General features: G+C 43.3%; 1 protein-coding gene across 2 annotated transcripts in view; it reads right to left on the bottom strand.

Moving 5' to 3' along the window:
* The window catches only part of LOC114597113 (rap1 GTPase-GDP dissociation stimulator 1-like), a 37,924-nt gene extending 15,922 nt beyond the window's left edge, over window positions 1–22,002 (bottom strand). Inside the window, exons 1-6 of one of the 2 annotated variants that reach the window (XM_028729229.2) lie at window positions 21,872–22,002; window positions 17,512–17,622; window positions 9,346–9,468; window positions 6,770–6,895; window positions 5,807–5,935; window positions 5,229–5,354 (exon numbers count right to left, since the gene is read on the bottom strand). In XM_028729229.2, the coding sequence (XP_028585062.2) occupies window positions 5,229–5,354; window positions 5,807–5,935; window positions 6,770–6,895; window positions 9,346–9,468; window positions 17,512–17,622; window positions 21,872–21,875 (619 nt within the window). In that variant the 5' untranslated portion in view covers window positions 21,876–22,002. Of the gene's footprint in view, window positions 1–5,228; window positions 5,355–5,806; window positions 5,936–6,769; window positions 6,896–9,345; window positions 9,469–10,465; window positions 10,733–17,511; window positions 17,623–21,871 lie in introns of those variants that run through there. The other variant, XM_028729230.2, reaches the window with a different exon arrangement.
* Between the last annotated feature and the right edge of the window lie 1,041 nt (window positions 22,003–23,043).

Genomic DNA, 23,043 nt, shown 5'->3' with positions numbered 1-23,043 from the left:
CCTTCTCACTAACCATAGGCCAGAAGAATTATAGAATCATAAAATTGCAGAAGGGCCCCCCTCACACAGAGCTCCTTTCCTTTCTTTCCCTTAATGGCTCACCTCCCCAAGTGATCACCTCATGAGGAAGCTAGCCTGGTTTATATTTTAAGACTTTCAAAATCCAAGGGTTCAGGAAACAGGCCTGGCTTGATTAGCTTTTAACATTTGTTGGATCCAGGGAATAGCAGGGCCTAGCACCCACAAACTCATAACAATATGAAGTAAGATTGCGTGAGAAGGACAAGGTCATGCTATGTGGAGGAGACCCCAATACAGGAACTTCCCATGCGATCTCTTATGACATACCTACATGTATCAATTTTATAGAACTGCCACAAATGTCCTCAAGTTTGGTGAGGATGCTGAATGCTCTCTATCAGAGATGCCTAGTGATGTCTGCCCCAAACTACAATACCCAGGGTTCCCTGGCAAGAGGGAATGACTATTAAACTAATATAATTCTGTAGCATAGATATGTTATTTAACTGGTATAGTAAGGAAAAAAGTCATAGAGAAGTTGCACCCATGCTGCTGGGATAACTTTTGTAGTGTGTCTGTTACTCAACCAAAAAAAGATCCATCGGTTAGAAGGGTCAATATAACACATCTTAAAAACCTGTCGCCACACTAATTTTGCCTCTCCTGCCTCTGCTTTGCTGACAAAGGTCTATTAAGAAAGGAGTACATTTGCAGTTCCCAGGAACACCTACTGAAATGGAAAAGAGAGCATCCGAGTCGTTTGCAAACTAGTCTAGAAGCTCTTGGAGTGCTTGAAAGCCAAATTCTCTGCTAATTCAATCAAGACTTCACATCGCTTAGCACTTGTTTGCTGAAGAGAGCCCAGGACTCTTATGCCATCTTTCCAATTAGCATCAAAATGCTGCCATCTTGAGTCAAGCACCCCTTATTCAGAAAAGCTTGGCTTAATTTGGAATCCCTCATGTTGTAAGCTCTTGCGCCCCCTCTCTTTGAAGAGTTCTCAGAGATCATAAGGAAGTGCTGGTATACAATTACAGTCTCCTTGATTTCTTCCCTCTCCGACTCTCCAGCTTATCAGCGCCTGCCACTTCAACACCCCTCCTTTGCCTTCTGAACACTGAAACATCAGGATGCAGTTGCTCTTTGCTCAATGCCCAACTCTTCTCTCCCTCCCTCCTTCCCTCCTCCATATCTCTCATCCTCCCCCTTCCTTCTGGGACAAGCCTCCAGTAATTTACCTTGAAATTGCCTTTTGTTTTACTTTCTCAGTACAAACACATTTTCCTGGAAAAGCCCAGACCTCATTTCTCTTGCTCCCTCCCTTAGGCAGTCACTCCACTGTTTAATGCTGTGCTCTGGTGAATGTTGGTAGAAAGTGCTATTTTGGGGTCAGTTGTACTCGAGTGACAGCAGCTTGTCCTCCAATGTAACAGAGCCAGAACCACGGAGGGAAGAGATCCCACCAACAGTGCATCTGAATTCCCCATAGCATTCATGTTCCAGGAAGGCTTATTCCCTGAACGTGACTTTCAGAAGACCAGAGATGCATGTGCCAAGCAAGTGTGGAAACAAGGGAGAGGGAACCCTAGAAGAGCAGTAGGTGGTCTCAAAGGCCTGTTCAGACAAGTGTGATTTGTGTAATAAAAACTTTGAATCTCTGTGTTCTCTTGTCAAATAACATTGGGTAGAGACTGTGCAATAAAGCAGCCAGATAAGCATTGTGAAGTCATGCACTTAGCCCATAGGCAGTCAATATGGTGCTCTCCTGATTTTGGAATTCCATCATCCCTGACCACTGGCAAATGCGAGTTGAAGCTCAACAATATATGGAGGACATTATGTTGTCTACCCCTGGTTTGGACATGGTCATATTGAATTTTATTGCGCGTCCTGTTGTCACTCCACCATCAAACAACTTATAAGGGCAGATCCATACCATACATTTAAAGCACATTCAACACACATTCAAAGCACTTAAATTACTTCCCCCAAAGAATCCTGGGAAGTTTAGTTCCCTCCTCACAGAAGTACACTTCTCAGCACTCTTAACAAGCAACGACCCCCAGGATCCTTTGTGGGGAAGCTATGTGCTTTAGCTGTTCATTGGGTGCATTTTAAATGTACGACACTAAGGACACTGAGGTCCAGCTCCGAGGGCCTTCTGGCGGTTCCCTCCCTGTGAGGTTGCAGGGAACCAGGCAGAGGGCCTTCTTGGTGGTGGTGCCCACCCTGTGGAACTCTCTCCCTTCAGATGTCAAGGAAATAAACAACTATCTGACTTTTAGCAGACACCTGAAGGCAGCCCTGTTTAGGGAGGTTTTTAATGTTTGATGTTTTATTGTGCTTTTAATTCTGTTGGGAGCCACCCAGAGTGACTGGGGAAACCCAGTGAGATGGGCAGGGTACAAATAAATTATTATTATTATTATTAGTATTATTATTATTAAGCATGGATTTCCCACAGTGCAATATCCTTCAGATCTATCTACAGTGCTGTGATGCAGTGCACATGTCCAAACTGGAACTACGTAGGCAGGATCAATTACATGAGTCTTTCCCAGCCATTCCTTCCACTGGGTGACAATTAAATGACGAGTTTGTAACTGACACTGCCCACATAGTTTTGGCACCGCCTGGCCCTGCTCCTACTCAACTGGAGGTGAAGCAAAGGTAGGTGAAGACAAGCAAAGGCGATCTGTCACTAGCAGAAGCAGATTCTCTTAGTTGCTCAGACCAATAAGCAATCTTGACCCAAAAGCTTCAGGGAGTATCACCTGGGTCACTATGACCTATTCAGAAAGCTTCCTTGATGGTGCAGCTGGTCTGCTTGCGATTCCCTCCTTTGGCTAGAAGCTTGGTGGTTCAAGGATGCCAGTTCTTGTGGGATCAATATCTGGACAGGTATATAGAATCACAGAATTGTAGACTGGGAAGGGACCACGAGGATCATCTAGTCCAACCCCCTGCAGGAATATTTTGCCCAACATGGGGCTCAAACCCACAACCCTGAGATTTGAGACTACAGGGGGGGCCACCAGGTGGCGCATTGGAAGATGGCCGACAATAACATCTCTCCGACCCACATGAGGTAATTAAGAGGCTGCTATGGGAAGTATGCAGCCTTCCCACCCCCCCCAAGGAGATGGGGGGGGACTGCCTTGCCAGCGGTGTCCATAACGCACCCCTGGATTCGAAAGAAGGGGGTGCCCGGTCACTTGGCACAAGCCCTCGGTGAAGTCGGCTCTTCCTGACGCTGTCTCCAACCAGCGCCCGGGTTCGCTTTAGCTCAAAAATATAATTGGAAACATATAATTGGAAAGAAGCTAAAGCACATACATCAAGCGAAGTTCGGGAGATAAGACTGCTGATTAATGGATCTCTGTGACCGGAGCAACGGGCAGGACAAATAAATCAAGTGATGAATCACCATTAAGAGACTGGTATGTTTGGAGCGAAACGGAAGGGGGGTGGAGGAAAAAACTTTTATTTTCTTTGCCTTATGTGAGTATTAATAACCCTCCATCCCAGAAAGAAGATTGTTGCATTTTATTAATCACAAGCAGGAATTCAAGAACTGTGTGGAGTGAATTATTGATCAAAGAGAGGATTGGTAAACATCAGAGTACGGAGGAAAATTTTATGACGCAGTTTTAAATGGCGTCTCGCTAAGACAGGCTTGTCTAAGAAAGACGGGGGGAGGAGGACCAGGATCATCGGACTGTGAATGATGATTGGAATGTGATCTAAACCTGGCAGAGCCCTCTGTGATATACTTGGCAAGCCTGGGAAAATTAAAGGACAGACCGAGGATAAATTCTTTATGGAAGTGTGGAATGGCGTCTGTCCCTATGTGATATGATTTTCGGAGAATGTAAAACCCACACAGAGGATGTTTGTTTCCAACCCGCTTGTGAAGATTATCAGAGATCGCAAAGAAAGGAATATATGATAACAACAAGAAGATGAAGAAAGTAATAAAGAGACTATCTGGACAGAACTGGATAGAACTGTCTAATTAAAGCAGCAATATAAGTGATGCTTGGACCCCCGTTCGGAGCTTGAAGTATGGGTACCCCCAACAAAATTTTAAAATCTGGATGTATAATTTGGAACTAATGTGATTTGGAAATAATGTGATTTGATTGGCCTGTTAATAAAACTTATTTTTTTTAAAAAAAGAGATTTGAGACTACAACATGCTAAAGTGCCCTCTTGGCCCTCTGCATATTTGTCTTGTGTGTGACTAAAGGGGATGACTGTGTTGACAACTGTCAACCTTATTACTGTAGCTGGGTTTTTTGTTTTTGTTTTTAAACACCCCAAAATATCTTGATTGTCTTGAATACTGAGACACACTTAAAAGCAGACTGTTGGTTGAAATCAGGACAGAGTTTCCATTTAATTATGAATGAACAAACGGAGGGAGTTGGTGGGCAGGCTAACATTTGGAATTACGGATATGAATAACTGTGACATTTCCCTTAAGTTATTTCATTAATCTAAATTTGGTTAATTGAAGTTGACCATGCTGCATTAATCAATGGCTAATGTCTACTGTGATCTCATCAAAACAAAGGCTTTGGGAGCTTTTAAAATATAATGCGAGTAACTGAGGACCTGCACTGGGTTACGCATCCAAAGATACAGGACCGCTGTGGTTTGGGTACCTGTTTCTTTTGCATCCCTCCATTATCTTCACTGTCATTGCTGCTTCACCTCACATTACGTTTTTAGTATGGCATCACATTGTACATGACAAATATGTAACACATGCGTTAAGGCATGTATGCAACACAGATAAATGTCACAGGGAAAATCCATCTTGGCAGTCGTTCCTTACAATCATTTTATTTATTATCTGCAACTATCTCCTGCTCCCCGGTCAGGTTACAAAAATATCACAAAATAAATACCATGTACATTAAAATCATAAAATAAAATTGATGTTTCAAAACCAACATATCATGTTTTCCAGATACAATGTGTGAACCAGCCCTAAAACAGTTAAATGTTCATTTTGGAGTGTCTGGTGGTTGGTTTTCAAGTTTTTGCACAAGTTGACAGGGTTCTGAACAGTTCTGCTTGAAACATGCCTTTGAATCAAAGTGCTTTCCCTCTCTCTCTGATTCAATAAACAAACAGTTAGCTTAGATAACTGCATAAATGCATGTGAAACCACCCCAGGGTATCTCATCAAGATAGCTTACCATTCTCTGCTAGTGTGTGAAGAACCTCAAGGATGATTTCTACCTTCTCATGGTGGTTTGCTGCCCGTAGCTGATGCACCAAATGTTCTGCAACTCTGGTCTTGCTGAGGGCCTGTTTAGCAGTGTCTGCATAAAAGATCAAATGTCTGTGAATCACTTCAGCTCTGTATGAAACATAAAGTTCTATCTGATTAGAAATGAGAAATCACTGTGTTGATTCTGCAATGTGCCTTCTTGAAATGTTACCTGTTGTGTGGACTCCAGGTCAACAAGAGAAAAAAGGTCAACCCCTCATTTAAAGCTTTAGAGATGAAGGGGAGAAAGGTTATTTTATGGAGGCTATAGCTACTGTTAAAACATTTTGTATAGAGTGCAGTGGGTGACTGACTACATCACATTGTGTGTTGCCATGTTGACAACAGAATCCCTTCTTTGGCTCCACAAACATTTTTGTTTGTTATGTCCTTGTGCTTCTGAGTACATATGCAATAGAGCTGGGTGAAAATTAAGGCCAAGGCCCTTCTCAGGTGAGACAAAAACATAATACAACCATAAGCAAATTGCAGTGCAAGATTCACCTATATCTGCAAGGTTGGATAAGGCCAGCAGGTTGACACGGACAAGAGGTTCATTATCGGGATAGTTTGACATTATCCTGACCAGTGACGTGATCACCTCTGCCCCCACCAGCTGCTCCTGAAGGTCATCTGGAAAAGACAAGTGCAAAAATTAGGAACTAGGAGCGACCTCTTTGAGGGGCTTAATACCTTCTGAGCACTCTCTTTATGACTTTTTCTCGTTACTACTGAGTGTACATGATGCTGTTTGAGCTGATGTTGTGAGCTGCCTCGAGGGCCTTTCGACTAAAAAGTAAGAGGCAGGTATTTCAAAATAAATAAATCAAGGGGCGAAACAGGCAACACTTAAGGGAAAAAAACATTTCCATTGAATGTAGCTAGTTTGAAAGACACACAGATAGGTGGCTCCAACAGGTGGAGTTGCTGGACTATGTGTCATGGTCTGGTTGGATGCAAAGGAGTGGTGGGAGGCACCAGCAAAGGAAGCCCCAAACAAATGGCCATGGGAAAAAGGCTCAGAGCCAGGGGAGTTGTGGTGGTATGATGATGGGTGATCAGAGGGAGAAGAGGTGGTGTCGGAAGCTGAAGAGGCAACAGGGTTGAGTGAGCAGGAAGAGGCTGGGGCAGAAAGCAGTCCAGACTCGGAGGCAAAAGAGGATGCTGGAGAGGAGGCCCAAGAGGCAGAGATGAGTCAGGCTGCTGAAGAAGCCGGAGGGTTTCCATCTCCTGCTGTGACCAGCTCCTCTCCGAACATGGAGAGGAATGAAGAGGGCAGAGCAAAGAGAAACAAGACAAAGTAGCTCAGATTTCTGGGACCTTCAGTCCTCACAGCTGCCTCATTGGGAAGAGTTGCTGTGATCACTAGGCCTGAGCTACTTTGGTTTCTTTGAATAAAGAGCTTAAATCTTACAGCATCCCACCATCTTTTCTATTGATAAACATCTTCAGCACCTTTTTACTTACTGTTATCATAGCAGATACGACCAATGGCCCTGCCAACATGAAGCAACATCTCTTGGTCTGTGCTGTCCAATAATGGGATCAGGACTGGCACCAAGCCAGCATCTATACAGTGGGTCTTCATCTCCTCTGCACAAACAGAAAACAGAGGCTATGTTCACCTAGCGTTCTGATATTATAAGCAAGCATTGTAAAATTGAAAGAAGTGAGGTTTCAGTTAGGGCTATAATGACAGTAAAGCCATTAAAACTGGGACAAATGTTCTAATTTTGGTCTCATTAACATGGCAATTCTGGAGAACGATAAACGCAAACCTACTAACACATCAGCACATTATGTTTTAAGGGGGGAAGCAGTCCATACTTTTGAATTTGATTAATTTGGTGAAACTCGTGTTATGCTCATTAATAGATGCTAAGAAGTGACAAGTGTCCCTCTGAACGCATTTTTTAATTAATCTGAGAGAATTGGATTAACTACCCAGACATTTCTTGGTCATCTTAACATTAATCTCCTTTTTCTTGCCTCATTTAAAAAGCAGACAGACCCCTAAGCATACTCAATTACTACCGAAAGAGGCATAAATGTACATGTGCCCCTGATGTAAAACTGGGCTTTTCTTTTTTTTAAACTGCCCCCCTCTTCAAATAGTGTGAACTGATAAGTTGGTTGAGAGAACCCAATGCATTGGTGGGATGGGACACAGAGTGTCCAGAAGACTCTATGATGCTTTGAGTGTCCACTGATGTTCTTAAGCTTGTGAAGAGAGCTGAACTATTTCATGTCTTTGGGCGCTCTTCTGAAGGATTGGCTGTTTTGCAGGCAATTCAAAATGGGTTCCTCTCCTCCTCTCAAAAAATGGGCATCATCTCCCAAATCCAGCAACCTACTAATTGTGTAATGTGGTCCACTCTCTGATGTAACCTACATGCAGGAAGTGTGGCCTTACCCAGAGCTTCAGTCTGATCCTGCAACTCGGTATTTTCAGGAAATTCTAAGAAGAAACCAACATGGTTGCATCTTTTTACGTGACACAGTTCACAGCCCTATATGGACCCCATATTAGCAGGCACCATTCACAGGCAGGCTCTGGAGTTATAGTGCCTTGCTAGGGCATTCCACACTGATACCTGCCCATCCATGTGCCTCTTCTAGAGAGGACTGAAGTCGAAGGCTAGTGTAAGGCTACCAGACATCTCCATTTCCTGGTGACAGTCCCCGGATTTGCAAATAAGTCCCTGGACAAATTCCATCCCTGGAATGTCCCCGGATTTAATCTAATGTCCTCAGGAAATGCAGCAGCGGCAGTCTCAGCAGCCCAGAGCAGTTGGCTCTGGCTAGCTTCAGGAGTTGCTCGGAAGTCCCCATATGATGGTGGTGCAGGGGCTCTAAGATGCAGCTTCCAGGCTGCCTCCACCTTCCCTGACCCCAGCAACTAAGCTGTGAAGGGAGGCTTCATGCTGCCTATCGGAGCAGCCTCCCAACTCCTTCTTGCATGCAAGCAGGAGTGGGGCGGGGATGTCTCAGCTGTGAAGGGAGGCTTCACGCTGCCTATCAGAGCTTGCGAGCAAGCAGGAGCAGGCAGGGATCTCTCAGTTAGGCAACAAGAAGCCTCCCTTCCCAGATGAGGGATCCCCGCCCCCTCCTGCTTGCACACAAGTAGGAATGGGATTGGGGCTGCTCTGATGGGAAGAGAAGGCATTGCGCTGCCCGAGCCTCGCCACTGCCACCACTCTTGGCCCTCCTTCTCCACCTTCCATGCCTGACCCACCACGCACTGCTTCCCCACCACCACCACCGAAGAACCAACAACTCAGGGGCTACCCAGGCTCATGGAGAAAGGAGATAGAAGCCTTGGAGGAAGGGGAAGCGTGGTGGTTGAGGTCAAGGCGGCGGCCGCCCCTCGGCCACCGCCATCGCTGCAGCAGCATCCCAAACATGTTTTAATTAATTAATTAATTAAAGTGTCCCCAGATTCATTGAAAAAAAATCTGGTAACCTTAGGCTAGTGGTTAGTGGCCTTCAATTTCATTTCTCACAAGGCTGCAGCTGCTGTGTCAGTTCAGAGCCTTGTACAGGTGCAATAGCGCCTGCTGTGTTTTTGTACACACACAACCATGTCTCAGGTTGACACAACATCTAGGGCACTTTGGGGAAAAGCAGCTTTTTCTTCTTCTGCTGCTGCTGCTTCCAGTTAAAGAAGAAAAAGCAGAGAACAGCCTGTTCTTCTTCTTCTGTGCTACAGAATAAACCCCTTCCCTGCAGTGAACTCTGGAGAGGGTCATGCACATAGCAGGGGTCCCCCTGGAAGGCACTTTGCCAAGAGCATGCTCAAATTGGGAGCTCCTGTTGGCCAGAAGCAAATGGCAAATAAATAGCTACACTTTTAAAGGAAGAACAACAATGCCAGAAGCAGTTTGATTCCCTTTAATGGCAGTCTGTCATCTATAAGGGAGTGCAAGCAGTTCTGAAAGGCATCTGTAAGTTTCGCTGTTGTGGTGCTAATGGACAGACTGTGACATTGTAGGTGTCCAGGAATCCTGAGCAGATAAATCTATCTGAAATATCATGCAATGTACCGTTTTTAGCTATCTCTGCCAGCACCTCAGCTGCCTTTACTGCACAAAGAGGGTTGCTCTGCAGAAGTCTGGCAAAAGCTGGCAAAACATCACTTTCAGCAATCAGGCTGGAGGTCTTGTGCTCTGTTGTGATAAAAAAACATGACCAGGTTAAAGGGCAGGGAAATGGGATTCTCGACGATATGAAACTCGGGCTGCCAGGTCATAACCGGGAGGAACGATGACCACCTTATGACCCAGCAAGTCTAATTATAGATTATGGATTGAAACAAGTTGGCTAAGGGAGGTCTGTGCTAATGAACTCTTTCTCCCTGTCTGGTCCTGGTCATTTAGTCTTGCCACCTGAGTCTGTTCAGGTTAAGCTGTAGCTGGTGCTGCTCCCACCACCCACCACCCACTGAAAATGTTTCCTGACTTGGATTATAAGGAAAGAATTTTGCACAACCAGTGCAGTTAGTAAGGGGGGTTTGTGTATCTGTTGCTAATACTGTTGGTTTTGTGGCCTCTTCATCTCCTGTGGGTAGATCAACAATAGCTTTGGAAATCCTGGGTTCAAAAGCCCACTCAGCTCGGAGTGATCTTGGGCCTACCTCACAGGATTACTGAGAGGATAAAAATGGAGGAAGGAACCACACACACTTTCTTAATTTTCTTACAGGAAAGGCTTGCACCCTTTTTACAAGCTTTGTGAGCTTATCAGGTTTCATGTGAGTGTTAGCAGTATTTAGAAGTCCAAATTTCTTAGGCATTAAAATATAGCAGACTGACCGGCAACTTATCAAACCAGACCATTATAACTGAGCAGCCCATTTCAATGTCAGATATGTTGTGCTGCTGAAATGTGTATTTCCTTGAACGTATCTTGAACTGAGGTGATGACAGTAGCCAATAATATTCATTGTTTTGTTTGTACCCCTGTCTCCTACGATTGTGTGGATGACAGTATGTCGGTAAGGTAGTAGTGCTTAATGGTACTAATTGGTGAATTTGGGGAAATTGTTTTTGGTAAAAGTTGTACACACACACAGTTTGTTACGTAGCATAAAATGCCATTGCCAAAGCAGTGCCACTCCTTTCACTAACAACTGATAATAAAAACAATACCATTTATGTACCTTACCATTTGTAATCATTCCTACTCAGAGTAAGACCCACTGAAATCATTGTTGCATCCTCTGAGGCAAGTCAGGTTAGGAGTCTATCCTGATTGCATTTTAAAATTATTTCTAAGTATCACAGAAAAATTCTGCCACCCCTGCTCTCTCTTTACAATTTTATTGCTTGTGTCAAGACCAAATTAGGAACTATATTTTTGCAGGGGTGATTTAAAACCGGACCATCACTTGACATGTGGAGAGAGTTGCACATACAGTACGTTGTTTCAAAGATACGGCCTTAAATTGTTATAATGTTACAAATGTGTTTAGCGGTGGTTGCTAGGTGGCAGCTTCTAGCAGACAGGCTGATTTAAGATTCAGTAGGTGGGGCTTAGAACAAGGTAAACTGAAGTCGGATTGGCTGGAGGTTCCTGTCAGTTGGACAGTTAACTGTAAGGGGGAGACAGTTGTAGATCAACAGAGGGAGACAGGAGTTACTAGGCAATTGTGAAGCTTTAAGGCAGTGGTGGCCAAACTTGGCCCTCCAGCTGTTTTTGGACTACAACTCCCATCATCCCTAGCTAACAGGACCAGCGGCCAGGGACGATGGAAACTGTAGTCCCAAAACAGCTGGAGGGCCAAGTTTGGCCACCACTCCTTTAAGGAATTGGAGGCAGCAAAGTAATTCTGTAACCTAGAGAAGTACTGTCAGAAATACATTAGGTGCCACATTATTGGTTCTGGCAGAGTCCCTGCATACGGATGGAGACAACTGTCAGTGGTCTCTTCTTACCTATGGACCCAATCGTCCTCCAGGACCTTGGACAGCCTAGTCAAATATGCCTTCCTGTAATTAAAGGTAAAGGTACCCCTGCCCGTACGGGCCAGTCTTGACAGACTCTAGGGTTGTGCGCCCATCTCACTTAAGAGGCCAGGGGCCAGTGCTGTCCGGAGACACTTCCGGGTCACGTGGCCAGTGTTGACAAGCTGCATCTGGCGAGCCAGCGCAGCACACGGAACGCCGTTTACCTTCCCGCCAGTAAGCGGTCCCTATTTATCTACTTGCACCCGGGGGTGCTTTCGAACTGCTAAGTTGGCAGGCGCTGGGACCGAGCAACGGGAGCGCACCCCGCCGCGGGGATTCGAACCGCCGACCTTTCGATCGGCAAGCCCTAGGCGCTGAGGCTTTTACCCACAGCGCCACCCGCGTCCCTTAATTAGTCCTGTAATTAGTTGCCTTTTATTTTGGGTTTCTCCAAGTCCTCTTGGAGAAACCTAGACAGCATCTTAAAAAGCAGAGACATCACCTTGCCAACAAAGGTCCGTATAGTTCAAGCTATGGTTTCCCAGTAGTGATGTATGGAAGTGAGAGCTGGACCATAAAGAAGGCTGATCGCCGAAGAATTGACGCTTTTGAATTATGGTGCTGGAGGAGACTCTTGAGAGATCAAACCTATCCATTCTAAAGGAAATCAGACCTGAGTGCTCACTGGAAGGACAGATTGTGAAGCTGAGGCTCCAATACTTTGGCCACCTCATGAGAAGAGAAGACTCCCTGGAAAAGACCCTGATGTTCGGAAAGATGGAGGGCACAAGGAGAAGGGACGACAGAGGACGAGATGGTTGGACAGTGTTCTCGAAGCTACGAACATGAGTTTGACCAAGCTGTGGGAGGCCGTGGAAGACAGGAGTGCCTGGCGTGCTCTGGTCCATGAGGTCACGAAGAGTCGGACATGACTAAACGACTAAACAACAACAACAAGCCCTCTTAGTTTTACCATAGAAAAACCATCTGTTAGATAGTGCCTCTCCACATAAATTTCTGACTTATCCTGAAGAAAATAACAAACATGGCTCAAAGAGGAAGAAAAGCAGGCAAAGAAGGAATCTACAGAAGCCAGCTCCTGAAAAAGAGCAGAGGAGAACAGCCTTCTGGAGTGGTTCCAAGAAGCAGAAGAAATTGAGCAAAATGTACACCCAGTTATAGGAAACACCTATCATACAATCTAAGTCTGAATCTGAAAGGACCTTTCCACAAAACATTCCCGGTTTGGTCATGAGTATCATATATCAAACATATAGATGGTGAGCTTTTGAGCCATGCCAATCTGGTCTGGGACTGTAATAAATTTCATTCAGTCATGCCAATTTAGTTTCATGACACAGGGCTAAAGTCAAGTCGCAGGGGCATGTTGCTTGCATTCGATATACCACTGGGTTCTAGGGGATCAATTAGGCAATCACAACTTGCTGCTTGCAGATGTGTAGAAATTCATGCTGGTTAACCCCATACGGACTTTCCCTGGTTACCAAATTCCACACAGCTCCAGCTGAAGCAAACATCTTGGTAACAATGCAGTTGTATATGTCTTGGCTGTATTCAGACCTTCAAATGAATAAACTTGGGTTAGGAATCTTCACATTAATGCATAATGATCAGGGAGCCAGCTGTTGCAATTCTACTTTCTTCCCCACCATCACATGAAAAGCTCTATAATTTTTCTGTAATAGGTTATCAATCATCCCAACTCCAGCTCTGTTGCTGGAACATGTCAAATGACAAGCAGTGCACAACATTCGTTCATGTGTGTATATTTACATGCACAAACACTAGAGACAAGATATGCCTTCCTCCATCAAGGGATGCAAACTTAAAGCAACCCACCATAGCAGAATATTTTAAAGGTATTTTTAAACCTCAGAATAGGGACAGTGATTCACCATGGACAAGAAAATAGGGTTTGTCCTTGGTAAACAGGGACAGCTGGAGTGTATGCTGTTAGCAGCAAGAGTTTGTAATATACCCAATTAGGACTTGGTTCCTGCTGCGTCATCAAATCTAATTGACATTCAGTTATGGTAGAAACCCCCAGAGAATTTGGACGCTCACCTGGATAGGCTGACGTAGAAGGGAAGGCTTGTCTTGTTTTCCCTTAAAAACAAAGCAAAACTCCCCTCTCCTTTGTCTCTTAGGGCTACTCTCATCGTCTGCTTCCTTCAATCAGTTTCAGCCGGTTAAGCAGTAAACAGCTTCTACCAGATATGAGCTTGCTCAGCTAGAAATGAGGACTCAATCGGATTATATGTAAGTTAAGCATGTGTGTACTTAGTTGATGAACTGGGTGGCAACCGCAGCCACTGTATCCCACAGAAAAATCCATCCCCAGAAATGCCACCTAAAGTGGTAACTGCTCTGTAACTATCACATCATGATTGAGCGAGGCCATCAACATGATGGATACTGGTTGTCTTTTCTTTCCATTTCACTGCAGCTCTGTGCCTCAAAAAAAACCTGTAAATTGAGATGACTAGGGCGCTGGTGGTGTTCAGCTAAAGCCAAAACACTGTGACATACATGTCTCAGTCCTTCTAATAGTGAACTCAGCTGCTTAGGCTTGTAGTCAAAGTGGGGCTGAGAAATAAAAGGTTGACAACAGCAGCCTTGGTGGGGGAACCCCAAGGTCTGCAGACATAGAAATAATATTTGGCAAACCCCTCCCTCCAAGCAGCTCAAGGAGGACTGAGTATGATCAGTGGCCACAGAATGTTGTGGTCATTTCAGACAACCTGTTTATTAGATTGAATGCTCAATTCACACAAAAATTGAGGGGAGAATAATAAATAATAATAATTTTATTATTTATACCCTGCTCATTTCGCTGGGTTTCCCTAGCCACTCTGTGTGGCTTTCAGCATATCTAAAACCATAATACAGTGGTACCTTGGGTTAAGTACTTAATTCCTTCCGGAGGTCTGTTCTTAACCTGAAACTGTTCTTAACCTGAAGCACCACTTTAGCTAATGGGACCTCCTGCTGCCGCCGCGCCGCCGGACCACGATTTCTGTTCTCATTCTGAAGCAAAGTTCTTAACCTGAAGCACTATTTCTGGGTTAGCGGAGTCTGTAACCTGAAGCATCTGTAACCTGAAGCGTTTGTAACCTGAGGTACCACTGTAATAGGTTATACAATGCTAGCTATGTAGTGAGTATTCATTTTGATTCATTTACTGGGTGGTTAATAAAAGATAATGTCAAGCAGTTATTGCCACACACTTTTCAGTGTATTTTCCCGTCACTATGCATGCTTTTTTTTGGGGGGGGGAGGGGGGAAAGCAGGTTTGTTGAAAAAGGGCACCAAATCCACTTTAATTGGGAAATCTTAATTTGCTGGTATGCTTTTGAGTCTCCTGCAAAACAGTCCAGAAGCACCCTGAGTGTCTGTCTGTTGTTGAGGTGGGGTGTGTGACCATAGCTGTCAACTTTTTCCTTTTTTTAAGGGACATTCCCTTATTCCGAATAGGATTCCTCACAAGAAAAGGGAAAAGTTGACAGCTATGTGTGTGATGAATGGAAAACCAAGGGGAGGTGGAATGGAATGGAGGATCCTTTAAGGAGGCACACATGGCTGGCTGGCTGGAACGCAGAACTCTCCTCGCAGTAATATTCCGATGCAGGTGCTTTCTGTATGAATACATTAGAAATACCTTATAGTGGCAATTATATTCTTCAACCATTACATCATAGTTCATTTCTGGCCACTGTTGGGCACTGGATTTAGGTAAGGTTTTGAACCTGAGGCCATAAGCATAACATCATCTGGAGCAGGCTTCCTCAACCTCAGCCCTCCAGATGTTTTTGGCCTACAACTCCCATGATCCCTAGCTAGCAGGACCAGTGGTCAGGGATGATGGGAATTGTAATCTCAAAACATCTGCAGGGCTGAGGTTGAGGAAGCCTGATCTGGAGTGATGATGTCACCACTTTGTACTAACTTTGATTTGTCCTAAATGCCCGAAATCCAGCACTGCCAGCAGCCTCCAGCTGGTAGTACGGGTGCATACTAATGACATCATCAACATGTGCCAACCACAGGAGGGGCAGGAAAACATTCATGAATTTTTAGACATTAGGAAGAGGCAGTGTTCCCCTGCTTTAGCACCACTGCAAGAAGGAATGGTGTGTCCACCACATTTGCAATGGTAGCGGTACAGCTAACACTGCGGCCTGGTATGAGTGGCACTTTCTGACATGAAAGTTGTCAAATGGTTGCTCTTGTGCTGCACACACTTTGTCACCCTTTAAGTCCAGGTTATGTCGTTATGGCAACCACACAAAACACTTCCCTCCTCTGATGAGCAGGTGACAGCTGCTTAGCGAAGGCTGACAAGTAAAATAAGCTGCTGCCACCTCAGTGAAGCATAAGTTAAGAAGCAGTTAACAATAAGTAATTGAACTGCCTCAGCTAAGCCTCCCTAACTACCAAGAAGTATTCAATACAATACAATAGTATTCCATTTTCCGGGGAACAAATACAAAATACCAAAAGATAGCTGAAATTCTCAGTTATTGTGTCTTTCAGATTAGTTGACATGATTAAGGGCTTTATTTGAGGCTAATGTGCGCTGAAAGTACAGTTGAGAGCCTATGTATCGCCTCTTTTTCTTCTTAAGTAACTGAGCTAAGGCCCAACACTTCCACAAGCCAGTGCTTTTCAAACTTTTTACTTTCAGGAGATTTTCCTCACACCTGTTTGCCTGCAGAATTTCTGCATTTCAGAAAAGATTCTGGATGAGATGTTCAAGACCTTTCCCAATCTGGTCCCTTCCAGGTATTGTTGGACTACAATGCCCATCATCCCTGACCATTGGCCATGCTGCCTGGGGCTGATGAGAGTTGGAGTCCAATGCATCTGGAAGGGGGAGGTCAGGTCAGAGAAGATTATTCTAGGAATATAAAAATGGTAATGTTTTTATTTTTAATTTAATTTTAGTTTCCCATTGCTCTCAGTGGTAACAGTTGCAGCTTTTCTTAAGTTGGTTCTCTAATGCTTTCTCATCCTCCAATGAGGACTGCTAGCTCTTTAGTGACTCCAACTCAGAGAAATGCCTGGCAGGCAGAAAGGTGATGCAGATAACAGTCACCACAATGTCACAATGGCCAGTTCCTCTCCTGCAGGCAGGTGACATCAGCTCAGTGTCACAATGACCAGTCTCTCTCTCACTGTCTCAAGCAGACAACAGCATTTGGGCACCTCTCTCACCAAGGCAAGCAGGAGCCCATGGGCACAGCCTTTATTTCTCTTCATTGTGGTGGATAGCAGCCGTATGTGGGCACAGTGGCCACCAGGATCTCTCTTATTCAATAAGAGAAGCAGCAGGCATGGGGAGCTGGCAGGTAGGCATCCGAGGTTATTATTCCATGACTTCTACATAAAGGATATACCCCAGAGCGGCTTGGCACAACAACTTAAAGATTGGTACAGGAATGGGGGTGAGTGGATGAATGCTGGCAGCAACCCAGATACAATAGCGAGACAACTTGCAGAGTCAGAGCTTGGCATAGTTTGACAGAGATGATGGTGGCCAGAAGAATAGCAGGCCCTGGCCTGAAACCCATATATGATGGAAGAGCTCGAATTTTCAGCATGTGCCCAACAGAGGGAAAATTGGAAGGAGGCAGACAACAGTGCACATGGACACAGGTGCAGCCAACAGTAGCAAACAGAGGCAGGCATTGTCTGACACATCTGATACTGCAGGACTTCAGCTATCAGCATGTGTCTCAGGGGGCAAATAGCAGGTGAGGGAGAATGGTAGCTGCGAGGCACAGATGCAACAGAATATGAGATGGGGAGAAATGAGAGAGAGAGCACTGGCAGAGAAGAGACAGTATGGAGCAGAAATGCCAATGATTATCCTAAACTTGGCAGTGTGCTGCTGACATCAAATCACAGGGCAGCTCAGGGAACCCCAGCAATATCTAGTTGGCCTTCAGGAACACTAGTTGCTCCCACCCACCCATCCGCCATCTATGAATGGTACGAGCTCATAGGTTTTTTAATTATACATGCTTTCGAAACCTATATTAGAAGAGTCCAATGATAAATTTGAATATAGTACACTTTATGTTAGTGCCTTAATGGAAAAGAACCAAAGGGGATTGTGTGGACAAACAGATTTGAAAAGAAAAAGCTTATATTAATAACATTGTCATTAAATATTACTGTGTTGAGCATAGTCTGCCCAATTTGGGCTCAACCAGCATAAAACGTATTTCAATTATACTTAACTATCTTCAGCCAGAGCTTGAAGAACTCCATCTAGACTTTTGAAAATCTGTTCTTCACCTTCGGAGTCCCCTCCATCAAATCTGAGATGTTCCAGGTGTAGATTCAGGGACTCTGTTCAGAAGGTAAAAATAAATGATGATTGTTTGTTTATGATGTCATGCATATATTAAAGAAGCATGGGAGGTTACTGTGTGTAGGTTGTTTTTTCTGGGGGGGGGGGTGTCATTTAAAGACCAATCACAAATTTTACTCATATGTTTGCTCTCCGTCCCAGAAACATCTAATTCACCATAAACAAAATAATGTAAAGGTGTATGGAATATATGAATATATACACATATGTTGAGCTTTTTTTTAAAAAGTCTAAATTTTCTGCTAAACTAAATTCATATTCTCTGCAAATGATAACTTTATACAAATATAGCATACATGCATAATTTTTGCTCCTTCTGTGATCCAAACCTGGTTCAGACACTATTTCTTCTTTATGAAAATACAAGACAACCATCCTCTTGATTCAAATGTAGTTTTACAAATAGCAAGAACCTTGGGTTAATCATTCAGTTTATACACCGTTTACTTAAGAAAAAAATTCCAGGTGTTGTTATTTCCCTAGTGATTGGTTCAGTGGAATAACACCATATGCACAATGACTTTCAAAGTCCTTGAAAGACGTTGGCCAGATGTAAGATCATCTTGATATGATTTAAAACCAAGATACAGGAGAGAAAAGAATACCGGTAATTGTTGGTGGGAAGGCTGATTGATGGAGGATATCTCCAAATATAAAGATTTTAAACTTTTCTCCCTCAGAGCTCACATTTATGAGTTGGAAATTTGAAGTAGGATTTCCAATAATAAAATAGGAAACTATTTGTCTCCTACATGAGATGTAGGATTTATTCTTTCATTTCAAGCCAATGCTATATAGATGCATCTTCAAAACATTGTTAAGAATCCTATATTTAGCAGGATGCTCAAGTTAAGAATTCCCTCATTTGCTAGGTTTGGAATTGCCCAAGAAAGATGTTAAATTATTTTTTTATGCCACGACCGCAGCTAGAATTTTGTTAGCGAAGAACTGGAAAACACAAGAAGTACCAACAGTGGAAGATTGGCAGATGAAGATGGACTTTTCGGAGCTGGCCGACCTGACTGGAAGAGTCCACGACCAGAAGGAGGAGGTTAAAAATAAATTTGAAAGAATGAAAGATGTCAAGTGATTAAGTCAACTTTTTGAGAAAATTGATTTTGGAAAACTGTTAAAATGATATATAATGAAATTCAACCAAAGGGATTTGAGGAAGTCACTAAATAATGTTACTAAGATTTAAATAGGATTTATGTTTGTGTGTTTGTGTTTTTAATTTTTTTGGAAAATCAATAAAAAAATTTGGAGAAAATGAGAATACCCTCATTTGCTGAGCATCTATGGGTTAACTTCAAACAATATATGCTTCTTGTTCACATATATCAGAGTTCTCAACTTGAAGGTCCAATACATGTGCTGAGTGCTTTCAGATGCTATAGAGCAGTGTTCCCCAACCTTGGGCCTCCAGCTGTTTTTGGACTACAATTCCCATCATCCTTGACCACTGGTCTTGCTAGCGAGGGATGATGGGAGTTGTAGTCCAAAAACAGCTGGAGGCCCAAGGTTGGGGAACACTGCTATAGAGGGGAGGCTACCCAGTCAGATGGGCAGAGGTACAAATAATAAAATTATTATTCAGGCACCACATTGAAACTATCCTTATGAAAAAGAATCAGTGTGTGCCTGGCTGAAGAGAAGGGCATCATGTAGAATGCAAAAGTAATGCTTTCAGTCTAGCACAGGTGGGTTTTGGTTCAGTAGGTATCCACTTGGAGGCAAGAGAGAGGGTAAAGAGGATGATCATTAACCCAAAATGAGGATTAAGAGAAGCGCTGGGGCAAGCGTTGGAGCCGAGGAATGCCTTTCAATAGTCAGGTCTTCAGAGCAATGCAAACCAAACAGCTCATGAGAGACAACTGGAATGTGGATTCTCCTAGGATGATCACACTGCAGACCCTCCTTTAAAACTATGACTGAACAGGGAGAATATAATGAGAAGATGTCGCCTATGGGTCTTTGAAGTAGTTTGCAGTACTGTGAAAGCAGAAGGCTGTAGATAGGCAGACAGAGGAATAAGGGGGGAAAGACTCTCGTATCTGGTATAATGAGGCTAAAAATATATTTCTATAGCAATAATGACTTTGCAGTGACCCTTGTGAAAGGGAATCCCGTTTAAGCAGTTCTTACAAATACAGTATCATTAAGCAGTGCAAGGCCAGCTTCATATGAAAATTGCATCCTTTTCAAGTCTTTCAGATCTTTCTTAACAGGAATCAATAGCTATTCAGAGGTAGCTATTATTAGCGCATCTGTGGAGTTTATTTTATTACTGCTCATTGATAGTTAAGGCCTGGATCTTCACAACAACCATATGAGGTACTCTAAGCTGGGGAATAGTGCAGCCGATGAACTTCATGACTGTCTGTGGATTTGAAGCCTTCAATGTCAGATTTAGGTTCAGCCCTCGAACCACTGCACCTTATTGGCTCTCTGCATCTCCACTACTTGCCATACCGATCTGTCATTCAGCAGTATAGCATTTTGGAATGTGCAAAAATAGTAGCTTGAAAATATGCACAATGTAGGACATCAGCTTGGAGATTCTTCAGAAGAAAGCCTTGTGAAGTATTGAGCTCAATCCTTCACAGGGTATTTTAAGTCAAGGTTAGGTAACCTTCCTCACCCCCAAGGGCCACATCTACTCCTGGCCGCCAACTCCAAACATATTCCTCTTACATACTTACCCAACATATTGAAATCTCCTACACGCAGGAAATGTACAATATATACCCACGTTTGACTGGGGTTGGCAACCAAGGCTGGCATTCAGTGTCCAGGGGATATTCCTTCATCACAGGGGCCTAGATGACCCTCAGGATGGCTTCCAACTCTACAATTCTCAGTTTCTTTTTACCATAACTGACTTACAAAGCAGAGGGAAACTTGTAATTACTGGAAACGAATGTTTTCACATATCTTTTTCAGCGGCACAGTTGGATTTTGAAATAGGGAGCCAATTTTAAGACTTGGCGATGGAGAGAATTCTGTTATGTAAATGAAACAGTGCTGAAGACAGAACAAAAAATTAAGTTGCTTTCCATGCCAAAGCAATGAGTATTGGGGCAAGCTCTCTCTCTCTCTCTCTCTCTCTCTCTCTCTCTCTCTCTCTGTTTTGCATCTAGTGTTCTAGAGTTGGCTTTCGTTAGGTTTCCATGTCTGGAATATTGTGATCATCTGTATTTACGTATCTTGCAACAGATCAGTCAAGCTTTTTCATTGTGATTGTTGATGTGACCCTCCTCCAAATGGATATAAAAGGCTGTAGCTCAGTGACAGAACATCTACTTTGGATGCAGAAGGTTCCATATTTGATTCCTGGCATCTCCAGGGAGGCGTAAGAGAAACCCACTGTCTGAAATCCTGGAGACCTGTTGCCAGTGTAGCCAACATGGTGCTTGCTCTCTATATGTCTTGACTCCAACTCCCATTAGCCACAGTCAGTATGGTCAAAGGTGAAGGGTGATGGAATTTGTAGTCCAACAACATCTGGGAGACATCATGTTTGCTACCCATGGTATAGACAATAACTGAGCTAGACAAACCAATAGTTTGGCTTGATATAAGACAGCTTCCTATGTTTAATTTCCCCAACATACTGCATGTAACATCTAGGTTGCTTGCCTTCTATAAATAGCACAATCTATTACATTTGCTGGACTTGCAGGCAATTTTCTGTAAAATGCAATGGGTTTTACCAGGCATTCTGCTTTTTGAAGGTGACAGTTTCTCAGAGATAAGTACAGGTGCACGCTTTAATCAGTAGATTAATCGGCTACAGCTTTAATTGATTCATTGGTGTGGCTGAAAGTTAAGGACATACGTGCTTGAAACTATTTTGGTTCCACTGTGCTACTATAGATAGAAATGAACAAGAAAATGTTACAGATTGCGATTCCTTCCAGCAATTTTTGTTGAAAGGTATCTTGCATTTTGTTCAATTTCTCAAAAAGAAAACTGCATAGCAGATTCAGTAAAAGCTAACTTTTAAAAGTTAAAGCAATTAAAAGATGGATGATTAATCACCTAGTAACAATTTACTATGTGGCAGTCCTTGCATATAATAGGAGGGTATGTATAAGAAATGGTTCTCTTCAAAATACATGCACACACTTAATAATCATTTGTTGCAGTTCCTACATTATATCTATATATGTCTCCCATATATGAAATACGAATTTGCTTTCTCAATTTAGCATGAGTTTTACTTACCCATGGATGCTGCAGTTTTCCAGACTGGAGATAATAAAGAGCACACGGTCTGTGAAGCTCTCCCTTTAACAGCTACCAAGCTGTGAGCAAGGAGAATATTTTATAACTCTCCAGCAGACATGCAGTCCACAGCTTCCCTCTTCGCTCACCCTTCCCTCTCCCTTATGACCCTGTACTTCAAATGCTTCTAATACGTCTTAATTACTTAATCTCCAGCACTGCCTGTTTCCTCTTTAGATGTCATTAAGAGAAAGGGAAACATCGTAGTAATTATCATACAAAAAGCCACAATGTGTGGCTTCATGGCAATTTTGTTTACATTTTGTCAAATTCTCATCTCTGGGATTGTCAAGGTTTTTTAGGCATCTAAGAGTGTCGCTACAGATTCAATTCTGTGTGGCTCAAGTTCGGCTCAGAATCACCTTGGCTTCAACTTAATACATGGCTTAGCACAGGGGAGCCATTTGGAGTGGAGCAGCCTGAGTCGAGCCTGGCCATTAAAAACACCACACTGCTGTATGTCCTTCAGAATTGTTCTCTAGCATTTGATATGTCAGGTAGGAATCTACATCAGCTGAACTCAGTCATGAAAAAATGATTGCATAAGGGAGTGATGTAACTGTTGAATTCAGTAAACCTCCTTCATTGCAAAATACTGGAATAGGTACAGGCAGTGCTTTTTTTCTGGGGGTACACAGAGGTACGCATACCCCTAAACATTTTGTGAATCTAACGGGAGAAGAAACTAAAAAAAAATAAATTTTAAGTTTCTCCTCTAGCACAGTGAATCGTCAGTTCTGTTGAATAGCACAATAAATTGTCAGTTCCGTTGCCACCCCTGATGGCGACCTCGCTTCCTGTCATGGTGTTTCCTGAGTCTCAGAAAGAAGTGAGTGTTTAATGTATGAAGTAGGAGTTGGAATTATAAAATGGTTGAACTATAAAATGGTGATTTTCTTGAGTCAAAATGAGAGCACCCCTAAACATTTTTTAAAGAAAAAAGCACTGGGTACAGGTCAGTGGGAATGGAAAATTCAAGCCCCTTACAGACTTTTGACACCCAGTAATGATTAGCATTTATGATGATCTGCCTGGTTTGTTTGTGTCCATGAATGAAAGGTGGCCAGAGTCTTGAGCTGAGGACTTTAGCAGTGAGTTTGGCCATTTTGCCC

This window comes from Podarcis muralis, chromosome 6 (assembly GCF_964188315.1).
Source record: "Podarcis muralis chromosome 6, rPodMur119.hap1.1, whole genome shotgun sequence".
Taxonomy (NCBI): Eukaryota; Metazoa; Chordata; class Lepidosauria; order Squamata; family Lacertidae; genus Podarcis; species Podarcis muralis.
The sequence above is the reverse complement of the archived record's forward strand: the minus strand, read 5'-3'. Positions and strand labels throughout refer to the sequence as shown.